This window comes from Daktulosphaira vitifoliae, unplaced genomic scaffold (genome assembly GCF_025091365.1).
Source record: "Daktulosphaira vitifoliae isolate Bord-2020 unplaced genomic scaffold, ASM2509136v1 Scaffold_3, whole genome shotgun sequence".
NCBI classification, from domain to species: Eukaryota; Metazoa; Arthropoda; class Insecta; order Hemiptera; family Phylloxeridae; genus Daktulosphaira; species Daktulosphaira vitifoliae.
The window spans coordinates 10,270,767-10,284,436 of NW_026099574.1; the positions used below are offsets into that span (position 1 = coordinate 10,270,767).

At 25.0% G+C, this 13,670-nt stretch overlaps 2 protein-coding genes across 3 annotated transcripts in view; one reads left to right on the forward strand and one right to left on the reverse strand.

The window, feature by feature from the left end:
• The window catches only part of LOC126901364 (huntingtin), a 30,205-nt gene that overhangs the window by 9,509 nt on the left and 7,026 nt on the right, over positions 1 to 13,670 (reverse strand). The window contains exons 12-29 of one of the 2 annotated variants that reach the window (XM_050677772.1): positions 10,966 to 11,126; positions 9,907 to 10,019; positions 9,118 to 9,212; positions 8,944 to 9,059; positions 8,774 to 8,883; positions 8,399 to 8,478; positions 8,216 to 8,333; positions 8,054 to 8,157; positions 7,807 to 7,992; positions 7,440 to 7,751; positions 7,168 to 7,328; positions 6,947 to 7,089; positions 5,753 to 5,895; positions 5,457 to 5,675; positions 5,184 to 5,392; positions 4,800 to 4,933; positions 4,538 to 4,736; positions 4,405 to 4,471 (exon numbers count right to left, since the gene is read on the reverse strand). In XM_050677772.1, the coding sequence (XP_050533729.1) occupies positions 4,405 to 4,471; positions 4,538 to 4,736; positions 4,800 to 4,933; positions 5,184 to 5,392; positions 5,457 to 5,675; positions 5,753 to 5,895; positions 6,947 to 7,089; positions 7,168 to 7,328; positions 7,440 to 7,751; positions 7,807 to 7,992; positions 8,054 to 8,157; positions 8,216 to 8,333; positions 8,399 to 8,478; positions 8,774 to 8,883; positions 8,944 to 9,059; positions 9,118 to 9,212; positions 9,907 to 10,019; positions 10,966 to 11,126 (2,670 nt within the window). Of the gene's footprint in view, positions 1 to 4,404; positions 4,472 to 4,537; positions 4,737 to 4,799; positions 4,934 to 5,183; positions 5,393 to 5,456; positions 5,676 to 5,752; positions 5,896 to 6,946; positions 7,090 to 7,167; positions 7,329 to 7,439; positions 7,752 to 7,806; positions 7,993 to 8,053; positions 8,161 to 8,215; positions 8,334 to 8,398; positions 8,479 to 8,773; positions 8,884 to 8,943; positions 9,060 to 9,117; positions 9,213 to 9,906; positions 10,020 to 10,965; positions 11,127 to 13,670 lie in introns of both variants that reach the window. The other variant, XM_050677771.1, reaches the window with a different exon arrangement.
• On the forward strand, positions 709 to 3,513 carry LOC126901366 (uncharacterized). Its single transcript, XM_050677776.1, has 2 exons — positions 709 to 1,582; positions 1,647 to 3,513. Exons 1-2 carry the CDS (start codon positions 1,036 to 1,038, stop codon positions 3,359 to 3,361), a joined length of 2,262 nt encoding a protein of 753 aa, XP_050533733.1. The 5' UTR covers positions 709 to 1,035; the 3' UTR covers positions 3,362 to 3,513.

The following is a 13,670-nucleotide window of genomic DNA, read 5'->3' on the forward strand; positions in this document are numbered from 1 at the left end:
TTTGTGAGGCATAATTAATCAATCATCCTGTATATATATATATTAGGGTGGTCCTTATTTTTTTTTTTCGAAATTTGATCGGGCCACCCCCCCAATTTGTTCTAAACTATAAAAAAATGGTTCATACTTAATTTCGTTAATTTTGGTCAACCCTAAGCCGTGCCTCAAGAGGGTTGAAAACTCGGTAATAAGGGTAGTTTTTCAGTTATTGTGGTTTATCTCAAAAACTATGACATTTACGTAAACGTTTATAAGAAAAAAATTGTAGATATTAATATTCTAAATAATAAAGTTCATTACTAAAAAAGTCGTAAGTCAAGTATTTACCTCGTAAAAGTTAAAAGTTCAAACATTTTTTAAAAAAGGTGTTTTTCAGTTTTTTGCGATTAAATCCGAAAGTATTAACTATAGAAAAAAATAACTTATTATAAAATGTTTTTAAAATTAAATTTACAATAATATTTGTTATAAGTGTTTTTCTCATAAAACGACTCATTCTATCACAAAATAACAAAAACTCGGTTTTATACTATAATAAATTTTATATTGACAAAATAATAGATTATTTTGGCTTATTTATGTCAACGAGGTAATCCTCTCATCAGTATTCTCATTGTGTAATGTTTAAAAAAAAAGTTGATTTTTATTTTTAATCTTATTGTATAGGTATCAAAACGTGTTTTATTTTATCAAGCTTTTTAGGTATCATTATTGATTTAGAATCTTAAATGTTTCACTATCTGTTTTTAAAAATTATCAAAATCATATAAAATTAATATATTTTTGTCACCTATTGTTAGATTACACCTGTTGATAATTCTTCGATAATAGGTTTGATTGTAACCAATAAGTAAAATTATACTATTACAATAGTTTAAAACTCGTTTATACTCGCAAATACCTATTGCAGCATTTGAACGGGCTTGGTACCAAGTTTTTGTTTATATTTTGTTCGTTTTAACGCTGATTAAGTGTAATTTTTGTTATTTTCTACGTTTTTCTTTTATTATTTAATATTAAAAGTAGTGTTGTAATATGTCACACAAAGTAAATTTGCGTAAACAGATTTATTTATTAGGTCATACTGTCCATCAAATTTTTGGCTGTAAATTACCTTCTAATATACAAGTTCTTAGAGTATTGTTTCATAATATACGTGAAGTCAAATTAAGCATTCGTGATAGTGCACGATTAGTAATAGATGAGGTTTTAATATTTTGGCAAAAAGCTCGCATTCCAACTCGTGAAGTACGTCACTGTATATTAAAATTGGAAGCAATTTACGACGAATGGCGAAGTTTGCAAAAAAATGCATCACGACAAACTGATACTCAAAAAAAAAAAGAAAATTGTTTTATCGATAAATTTGACGACCTTTTTGATATAGCACATGCTGACGCTATGAATCTGATGAGTATTGAGTTGGATAAACAATTTTTAATTCGTCAACGTGAAAAAGGTCGTCCGGGATCGTTGAGTGGAATCGATTATGATTCATATCAAGCTGAACAAAAAAAGTATTTACGCTTTGAAAAAACAGAAAAAAGAAAAAAACGTACTTATGATGAAATAAAAGCATCGTGTAAGTGTTTAATTAACTTATAAATGTTCTATTATATTATATTGTTTATGAATAATAATTGCAGATGATACAGTTAAGTTTTATTCAGGATCGTCAGAAAGTGACACTGACGATGATAGTCAAATCATGTCGACCAATGATGATTTAATTTTTGAGAAAACATTATGTGAACCTGGTCCATCTACTAGTAAACGAGCTTCAAAACAGTTTCTCACTAACAAACTTGTAGCTGCATTGGATAGATGTATGATCAGTGACAGAGACGCCACTCATTTACTTATGGCAGCGGCTGAAGCATTTGGTCAAAACGTTGATAGTTTGGTAATAAATCGTTCGTCAATACATAGAGAACGTGAAAAGTTACGTAAAGAACGAGCTTTAAATTTACGTGAAAATTTTCAAATTAGCTTATTTAGTAATGCAGTCGTACACTGGGATGGCAAATTGCTTCCTTCGTTAACTTCAAAAGATCTTGTTGACCGATTACCAATAATTATTTCTAGTGGGGATCATGAACAACTTCTAGGTGTACCAAAATTATCAGAAGGAACTGGAGAGGAACAGGCTATAAAAGTATATGAATCAATTGAAGAATGGGGCCTAAAAAACTCAGTTGTAGCTGTTTGCTGTGATACTACGTCTTCAAACACCGGTAGATTAAAAGGCACATGTATATTATTAGAACAACGTCTTGAAAAAGATTTGTTGTATTTACTTTGTCGACATCATATTTATGAAATTGTTTTAAAAAGTATTTTCGAAGAAAAATTTGGTTCAACCTCAGGGCCTAATGTTCAACTTTTTAAAAAATTCCAAGAAGGCTGGAGTAACATAAATACAAATAAATTCAATCCAGGTATAGAAGATAAATATGTTAGTGAAAAATTATGCGATGCCAAACAACGTGTACTTGAATTTTCGCTAATTATTTCAAAAGAAAAACAGTTTAGAGAAGATTATAGAGAGCTATTAGAACTGTCTATAATTTTCCTAGGAGGAATCCCACATCGCAGTATATTGTTTCGAGTTCCGGGAGCATTCCATCACGCCCGATGGATGTCCAAAGCGATATATTGCCTAAAAATATATATTTTTAGAAAACAATTTCATATGACCGCAGAACAAGAAAGAGCATGTCGAGATATTTGTATATTTATAATATGTGTTTATATTGAAAGATGGTTTCGCTCACATGTTGCAATTGAAGCACCTTATCAAGATCTTTCATTTGTTCATTGTTTGATTGAATATGAAAAAATAGATAAAAATATATCAAAAATTGCATTAAAAAAATTTTGTGGTCACTTGTGGTACCTAACTCCCGAAGTAGCAGGATTATCATTTTTTGATTCAAATATTCCTTTATCAATGAAATTAAAAATGGTACAGTCACTAAAAAATCACGATGACAATGCAAATGTAATTAAGCGTTATGTTGTTCCAATAAATAATTATGCGTCTCTAAAAAATAAACAAATTTATGAATTTATAAATAGTTCATCGATAAAGTTATTTGAAAGATTTAACATTGCCACCGATTTTTTGAACCAAAATCCGTTAGATTGGAATGAAAATGATAATTACCAAAAAGGTAAATCTTTATTTAATCAGTTGAAAGTCATCAACGATGCAGCTGAACGAGGAGTTCAATTAATAAGTAATTTCAATGAAATAATTACTAAAGATGAAGAACAAAAACAATTTTTAATACAATCGGTTTATGACTATCGTAAGAAATATCCTGATGCAAAAAGAAGTACTCTCTCTAGAGAATTTTAATATTATTTATTTTATAGCGAAATTTTAACCTTGCATTTATTAAAATTACAATATTTTTTATAACACATAAAAAAATAAATAAATACTTTCTCAGTTTCACATTCAAGCTAATATGTACTGGAAGTGTGTTATTTTTATTTTTCTTATAAATAAGCCAAAATAATCTATTATTTTGTCAATATAAAATTTATTATAGTATAAAACCGAGTTTTTGTTATTTTGTGATAGAATGAGTCGTTTTATGAGAAAAACACTTATAACAAATATTATTGTAAATTTAATTTTAAAAACATTTTATAATAAGTTATTTTTTTCTATAGTTAATACTTTCGGATTTAATCGCAAAAAACTGAAAAACACCTTTTTTAAAAAATGTTTGAACTTTTAACTTTTACGAGGTAAATACTTGACTTACGACTTTTTTAGTAATGAACTTTATTATTTAGAATATTAATATCTACAATTTTTTTCTTATAAACGTTTACGTAAATGTCATAGTTTTTGAGATAAACCACAATAACTGAAAAACTACCCTTATTACCGAGTTTTCAACCCTCTTGAGGCACGGCTTAGGGTTGACCAAAATTAACGAAATTAAGTATGAACCATTTTTTTATAGTTTAGAACAAATTGGGGGGGTGGCCCGATCAAATTTCGAAAAAAATAATTCTACACCTATAAGCTAAGGACCACCCTAATATATATATATATATAATGTATATGATATAAAAGCCATCAAAGTACCTGAATTTTTCCTAAAAAATTTAAAATAAATTAAAATTTAACTTTCCAGTACTTATTGTGTTTAAATAAAAATGAGTAAATGTAATTAATTGTTTATTTTAAATCAATGGCATTAAAAAATCAGTTTTTGACCATGTAAGAATCGACATTAAATTTTAGTTCTGAAATTTAAGTTTTAAATATATTTTAATTAGGGTTATAAGACTAGTACTTTCAAAACTTAAAAAAATAAAATGTAAGTAATGGATAAATCGAAAAATAATAATTTTCAATAATGATTAAAATTTAACTATACTCACTAATATCTCACATAAGATTAAGAAACAACCTTTTTGAACTACACTTAAATAAAAACAGTTTTTTTTCCTATAAATAAAAAAATTCAATTTATATATAGACAAAAGTTTTTAATATATTTATAAAAAAAATTACTCTTTTTCAACAGAGTTTATCCAAATTAATGATTTCCAAAAATCAATATTATCATACTCCAAAAGTCCAATAAATTGTACCCAATGTAAAACAAGAATAGGGTACATCATAGTTAAAGTAAAAATGTTTTTATGTAATATTTTGAATACTGGATCGTTCATTAAAATTTGTAATGCTTTAACAACTTTTTGAAAATTACCTACATAAACAACAAAACAGTAAATAAATTCAATCTTAAAATTTCACATTATAAAAAAATTACCAGATTGAACTATATACTGACAAGTTAACAAAAACTCTGATAATAGACCAACTTTACTATCACTATTAGTTTGAGGTTGTCCATGAAATATTTTTATATCATTAACAGATAAATAAATCACTCTAAATAAAAACCTGTAACACAATTAACTATCAAATTATTCTAAAATGGCAAACTTAAAATATTTTCCATTCTATGCATTAGCTATAATCCCAATCAGAAATTAGACTTTAAAATGCTAAGCTTTTATGTTATATGTTGAATAAAAATATTTTTTAAGGAGAAGGAAATTAAATAAAGTATTTATTCTAGTTTCCATCAATTTATTGGTCCCATTTCTTAAGACAAAATAGTATTTAATACCTATTAATAATAAAATTTTACTTAGCAAATGTTTGTTCACCAGGAAGACGGTTCTTGTTAAACATTGATGCATTTAATGGATCAGTTTGTGTAGCAAGTTCAAATAAATTAGAACTAATAAATATATCAATTTCGGAAATCCTTTGTAGAAGTACGTCTTCAGATCTTTGAATACATATAATAATCAAATTTGAGAGTATTGTATTCAACCAAGGTTCCAAAGTACATTTCTTAAATGTAAGACACACCATAGATTAGAAAATATAAAGTTATTAAAAGAACTATATTTCATACTTCAACATCATAACAAGTATTAAACAAAACATGGAGTTGTTGTTGAAGACTATAAGAAGATGGATGCAAAGTTAATAGCAAATTAAGTAAAGAAGGCAATGATGCTTGAATTTTACATCCTCCAAATGAAGTATAAAGTGTGTCAAACAGTTGTCTAGACTGTTTTCTCCATTTTTCCTCACTGCCCTCCATTATAACCAAGCTAAGAATATTAATAACCTTTTTGAAAATAGTACAAATCTTTATTATACATAATTAAAATACAACAAAACTAAAAAAAATTGAGCTTAACTGACTTCATTAAATTGACATAATCTCAATAACATAGCAAATAACATTTCTCTTTGGGCATCTAGTTCTTTTAAATCAGAGGAATTCACCATAAATGCAGATTTCAATACATATACATTCTCAACTATAGGCAATATAGCTGGAATACCTAAAAATGACATTTAAATTATTTTAATTAAACTAGAACTATTAGTAATATTTAAAAAATTAATTTAGCACTAAAATTTGATTGAAAATCTCAAAATTAATCCAGTAAGATAACTTTAAAAAAAGAATTGAACAAATGTCATTGTCAATGCAATTAAAAAATAATTTTTTTTTCAAATGTCTAGAAACATGTTATTGAATTGTAAATGATAATATATAAAATATGTTCCATGTAGTATTATGTTAACACCATATAAACAATATCTCACTTTTTTGTGTCTTAGATATATGACACTGCACATATATTAATGACAATATCGTCATTCTTAAATCAGTAAAATATGTTTACAGATATTAAAAAAAATTCTATTTTGAAGATATGTGGTATTGCATTGAAAACTACAATAAGTACTATGATAAGCACATGTTAAAATACTGATTAATAATTTACAAATAAAATTATGGATTTATTCAGAGATTCAGAGATTAGTGAATAAAAGTTAAATATAAATTATTTATTTCATAATAGTAACAAAATTATATTTAGTAGTCTCAATAATATTAACTAGAGTTGAAATAATGCTATAATAAAATCATTTAAAATTACTACATTGTTATTGTAAAAACTTGGATTTCTTTTGATATAATATCTACAATCAATAAAGTTAATTATAATTAATCAATCATATAAGACTTATATGATTGATTCATTATAATTTAACTTTTTATTTACTTAGTAAATTTAATGTAAACGACATATGTCCAAATCAGGAAATTAAAAATGCCCTTTTTTGCAGTAGTTATCATGCCAAAAATTAACAAGTGAAACTTTTTTTCATCCTCATATTACTTTAATATGTATAAACAGAAAATAATGATTTAAGATATCAAAACTGTAGTACACAAGAATAAAAATAATTATCAATAATAATTTATTTAACTTTTCAATTTAGGTCAGTCACTCTGTAAGTAAAGTTGCTAAAATTCAGCTGAAAACACTTAATTTAAATATGTCTACTATAAGTATAATAACTCAAAAGAAATGTACATACAATATAAATCAGGAGGATATCCACTAGCCATAAGTCCATCACATAACCGAATAGCTTCAGAAATTAAATTATTTGATTTACTTTTGTCTGTTGATAAATGGATAAATAAATTAAATATTTTTGAAATTAAAACTTCAGGATTTCTAGATGTATAAATGAACAAAATAAATTACAAAAAACATAAAGAATTATCATAAAGAAACAATGTTAATAAAACAAACCTTATTAGACCATTTTCTAGATAATCAAACTGATTAAACAAAAAATTTAAAAATTCTTGTTTTGGATCAATAATATTGAAATTTATTTTAAACTGAATTAAAATAATGAGAAGCTCTAATATATTTGATTGCACTAGTATATCTCCAGTAATGACATATTCCTAAAAATATATTTATTTATTAATATATTTGTTATTAAATACCGTATAACATAAGTTTATTTTACTATTAATTAAATTTAAAAAAAAGAGCCACTAAATGAAAAAATATACCTTCAAAAATTTAATAATTAAGGGTCGAAAAAATTTAAGGTTCGAAGAAAAGTCTAAATTGTCAGATTTGGGTATAAATAATTGTCCACCAATTGAAGTTCTACGAACATGTTCTTCCCAACGTTTGTTTGCAAACTGAGAAGTTTTTATTTTAGAATCAATAAAACCAGAAATATATCCATAAGGAGTTTCTAATGCTTGAGTGTATAAACATGGAATTAATAAATTATTTTTTTGAATCACTTGGTCCTCCTTTTTAATATATAGATGATTTTTCATTATGTCATGCTTTGGTACTATGCACTTAAATAGCTGAAAATAAAATACCTTAATAATTTTTAGTTAATTTATAGATATATACTTATACCTCTGCTAAAACTTGAGAGCTATAACCAGGAACTAAATTAGCTACTGAAGTAAGACAAAGAATAATACGTTCAGCATGTTGGTTACATTCGGTTGGTGCAATATACTTAAGGAGTACTTTAAGAGCATTAAGGAGCGATTCTAGAAATTTTATGAATTTCTCATTACTTATATTTTCAAGAGATAACTAAAAATACAAAACAATCAATTTAATTAATCAAAAATAATAATAAGAATATCATTTTTACCTTGTAATTATTATAAGAGGCTTTAGTGATGGATTGTAATTTATAATAATAATTACTCCTTGAAAACATACCTTTTGATGTTTTCTTATCCTTTTCAATGTCTTCTGCTAAATAGTTATTACTAAATTATAAATAAATTAATCTTTAGTAATATAAAATTACCTGATATTTGTATTGATATTGGTTTGTTAGTAGGTTCTTTATAATCTAATATCACATTACGAAACATATTTAACAATTTAAGGACATGAGTCCATAATTCATTAAATTGTTTTTTTAGCTAAAAAAAAAAGTTAATTTTTTATAAGTGTCAAATAATATGTTCAAACTAAAGCATAGACTAACTTTTTCATCCTCAAACCAACAATTATATCTACCAAATTCAATTTTATGATCCTTCAAACTTTGCAAAGCGTTAGCTATTTCTAAAAAAAAAATATATATATATATATATATATTTTAAAAACACACTAAATGATTTATTAATTTAATATTACACAACTATTATAAATAGTTGTAAAAAATTAAAAATTAGAAGATTTAATTAAAGTTAATTTTTTAATTGTTGCAAATTGAAAAGAATATAAATCATTCACAAAAACTATTTATTAGGCAAAAAATCATTTTATTTTATTTTTTTAATTGAATTATAAATAAAAATGTTTGATCGACTAAAATACTTTTGTTTATAAAATGAAAGATGATTTTTTCAAACCTCACCTATAACTAAATTTGAAGAAAGTTTTAACATCCAAGAATGCATTTCTAAATCAAGAGCTGTTGATGATATTAATGAAGAAAGTACTGATGTAAATAATGCAGAACATGGACTATAAAAGATAGATAGTAATAAAATATTAAAGTATATATTTCACAAAGATAAGTATTACCTAGTAGTTGAATTGTGATTAAATCCTTTAGTAGTAATAATACATTTCCATGCTTTAGGATATGCTGGGGATTTATAAGTATCAGAAAGCAATGTCAATGCTTCAATGCATCCAGCCTAAAAAAAATATATTTAAATGTTATTATTTAATTTTGTCAGTTACTATCAAACTAACCACAACAAACATAGATTGGTTTTTTATAAGTTCATTAGTTAGGCGATTAATATGCCGTGATAATGATGCTTCTCCATATATATCATATTCTTCATCTAAAATCAATATTTTACATATAAAAACATTCAAAATGTTTAAGTCTTCAAAAAATTATATTAAATGTTGAGTTATTAAATCAAGATTTCTCCCAGGGAATAATGAATTACTTTCTACTAAAAATTAAAGATAATATTTATAGAATATTGTAAATAAGTATACTTTACAGTTTAAATATTAAGTTTCAATAGATAAAAGGTCCTACCAGACATTTATATTGAACATTAGAATTAGATATTGGTATCAACATTTTTTTTAGGTCTAATGAAACTATTAAATACAATTTGATGCAATATTAACTTAAATTATGTTTTATAATATTTGAAATAAGACACATTTTATTTATGTACAATTTAAAAATTGATCATTGGTGAAATACACACTAATAACCGAATATATTTTTTTCAACAATAAATTTGACACAATTAAATTAGTAATTATAAAAAGCTATTTTTTTCAATTCCTGTATAAATAAAAAATATTTCTTTCATCCATTTGTCCATTAGGACTTATTATAGCCAAAAAGATTTTATAATAAAACCTATTTATCAAAATAAAAAAACAAAAAAATTAGCTCATGTTTTCTGCATATTTTATTATATTCATTTAAAAATTTTAGTATTTACCATAAAAAAAATAAATGTATATTGACATAATTCCACATTTATATCTTCTAAAATAATAATTACTTACTATTTTGAAGTTGAATAAAATCTGAGCAATACAAATTCGTATTAACACACACCCAAGATGTTACAACATCTTGTTGTTTATAGTCAATTTTAAAGTAGCAATTACGAACAACACTATTAACAAAAAAATCAATATTTTAAAGGTAAAAATTATATTGATGATTAGAGTTGTAACTATAAATTTTTATAATACATTATTATTTTCTAAAACAGTGAACAAATAAATAAATTAAAACAAATTAATTACTTAATTTAATCAAAAGCTTTAGGTGTGGAGATCAGCTCTTGAAGAAAAGGGTTTAAGAATAAGCAGACGTAAAACAGAGTATATAGAGAACGAGTTTGACAAAGGAGAACACAAATTAGATGAAATTAGGAGATCAGTGACAATAGGAGAGGATGTGATTGGAGAGGTGGAAAGTTTTAAGTATTTAGGGTCAGTTGTGCAAAAGAGCAATGGTATTGACGAGGGTGTAAGACACAGGATTAAGTGCGGGTGGTTGAAGTGGAGAGAAGTGTCTGGTGTCTTATGCGATAAAAGAATTCCAATGAGGCTGAAAGGTAAATTCTACAAGACTGTAGTGAGACCAGCTATGATGTATGGTTCAGAATACTGGACGGTTAATAAGAAAGTAGAGCAAAGAATGAGTGTATCAGGGATGAGAATGCTTAGATGGATGAGTGAAGTGACTAGAGAAGATAGGATAAGGAACTAGCATATAAGAGGGAGTATAGGTGTAGCGTCAATTGTGGATGAGACAAAATAGACTTAGATAGTTTGGTCATGTTATGAGAAGAGAAGAATCGAAAGCTGAAAGAACAGTTATAGAAATTAATGTTGAAGGAAGAAAAGGTAGAGGAATGCCAAAAAAGAGATGGAGGGATGCTATTGAATGCGATATGAGGACAGCTGATGTGAGAGTAGATGATGTGGGAGATTGTGTCAAGTGGAAGTTTAGGATAAGGGTGGCCAGCCCCAGGTAGTTGAAATTAAGGTGAGAAGAAAAAGGAGTGAATAAATAAATTTATAGTTACAAATGTAAAAATCGATAGTACATACCTTACTAAACATTTAGCTGCAGCATGCCTCACATTATACTCATGATCAAATAAAAATTTAAATACTATTCTTTCTAAAATACGATCTTGATAAATTGAACTATTAGTTGCATAATACACAGCCATAAATGATAAATTTTCAATTATTTCTAACAATTTTACCTAGAATAATTGAATAAATAAATATATTTAAATAAATCACAAAAACTAATTGTAAAACCCAGCACAGTGGAGTCGCGACATAGTGGGGACGTTGCATAGTTGGGTCCAGTATAGATTTAATCTGATAGTGATTAAAATTACTATCATAAGAAACGCTTCGATGCAAATCTGTAGATAGTGTTTAATTCTAAGAAATTGGTGTTTTATTCCAAAAGCTACATGATCTGCTAGTTCCTCATTAATACCCTGATTAAGATAAAGTATGTCGAATGAAAAAGGGATTATTAAAAAATATTATTTCTCATAAAAAAATTGTGTTGATTCATACACTTTTCAATGAGTTATAGCATTATAAAGTTAAAAATGTAACCAACCCAACCCAACATCAACTCCTATTTCCTTAATTATATCCAGATTAGTAATTCGTTTAATTATATATTATATAATTTTTATAATTAATTATTTTCAAATTATTATCGATTTTTAATATGTTAAAAGTAATCATTTTGAACCAACTTCTTTTTGTCCTTTAAAGTGAAAGTTTTAATAAAAAAAAAATGAATTTATTACCATAACTTTTAACTCAACTTGCAAGTTTGAAATAGATATTATTAAATAGAAAAAAATGAAATTGGTAGATTATTTCAAAAACAACAATAACACTTATTCCCTTAATTTTACCCCGATTTATAACTATAATATATGAATACATAATAATTACAGTAATTAAATTGAGTATGAAAGTGGTATTCAATAATATAATATTGTAATTTTTACGGAGATATTATAAAAATAAAAAGGAGTTGTATATTCATATACTTTTAATGCGTATACAAATTTAAAGGAATTTATGCAATACTTTTTAATAAAAAAATTTTGTTACTTATGAATAAATACACTAAACAAAAGGAACTTTCATCAGAAAAAAAATATACTTTTCTAAATAAACTTTTCGTGATGTTTTCAAATGTGCAATTAAACTTTTTCTATTACTTCTAAGTTTTAATATTATTACTTATTATTAAAAAATAAGTATTTACATATAAAAAAAAATAATTAAGAACAAAAAAAATTGTATTAAATTAATACTGATTTTGATTTTTAATATGTTAAAGGTAATCATTTTGAACCTATTTTTTATTGTCTTTTAAAGTGAAAGTTTTAATGAAAAATACCTTCTCAGCTTCGCATCGAAGCTAAAAAATGAATTTGTTACCATAACTTATAGTTCAACTTGCAAGTTTGAAATTGACATTATTAAATTGAAAAAAATGAAATTTTTAAGATTAATATGCAATCTGGAAATTTTATAATTACTAATTACAGTACATTTGTCAGAAAAATTCGATATTTTGGCATTTTTATCGTAAAAGATAACTGAAATAGAAAGAATAGTAATCATATCCTAATAACTTTTGGTGTTTCAAAAAATTCTGCAATTGAAATATTCAGAACTTAATTAATTTTAATAATTTACTTTAATTAAATGAACCAATCAAACCAAAGTAGTTAAAAAGATTTACTCAATTGAGCATATTATCAAAAATATAATTATAATTGTAAAACTCCATCGTTAACTTCAGGTGAAACTAAAAATCATTTTTTTTTTAAATTTATGATTTATATAGCAACATATTACTAAAAAATTTGGCATATTATAGACTGGTAGTAGCACACAGAAATAGAGTTAAAAAATTAATAAATTATAAAGTAAAATTATTTACTTTTGTAGTTGAATACTTTTATCATATCAAATTTAATTCGACAATAAATAATTTAAGAATATTAAAAATTAATGATTTTAATTGTTTGTATGGACAAATCTAGTTAAGCTACTTTTTATTTGAATAAGGAATATTTTTTTTGATTTTTAAGAGTAATAACTTAAATATCATAAACTTAAATGAATCATTTGACATATCGTTGAAAAAAGTAGGTCTAGTGAGGGAGTAGGTCTAGTGAGGGTTGGCAAAATAAATCGTAGCCANAATCAAACCAAAGTAGTTAAAAAGATTTACTCAATTGAGCATATTATCAAAAATATAATTATAATACGAGGGGGGGAGACTATAGTGATAAGATTTATATTTATTGAAATTATTGAATCTAAATGAGATAAATATCAAATGATTTGAAAATTCTATTTTAACTCAAAAAAAAAATGCAAAATTTTAGAAGCCACAAACGGATTTGAACCTCGTACCCTAGGCGTGAAAGATCAAGGTGTTACCCATTCGGCAACTATTCGTTGCTTTTTGTTGCATGATAAAATTGGCTATTTAAGCTAACTCAAATTTAAAAATTACTTTTTCGACTTTAAAAAAGTAAAAAATGTTAATAAGTATAATATCATATGTCTTATGAACTTTATTCTATGTCAATGAAATTATATAATATTCATGAAAGTCAGTTTATTCCCCTAATAAAATATTTTAAAATAAAATAAAATACAAAACCTAGAATTTTAATAAAAAATAGCATATTTTTAAATACGGTAGCCTTTTGCGCATAGAAGATAGGTCGTCGGGACAAATTTTTTTTTTT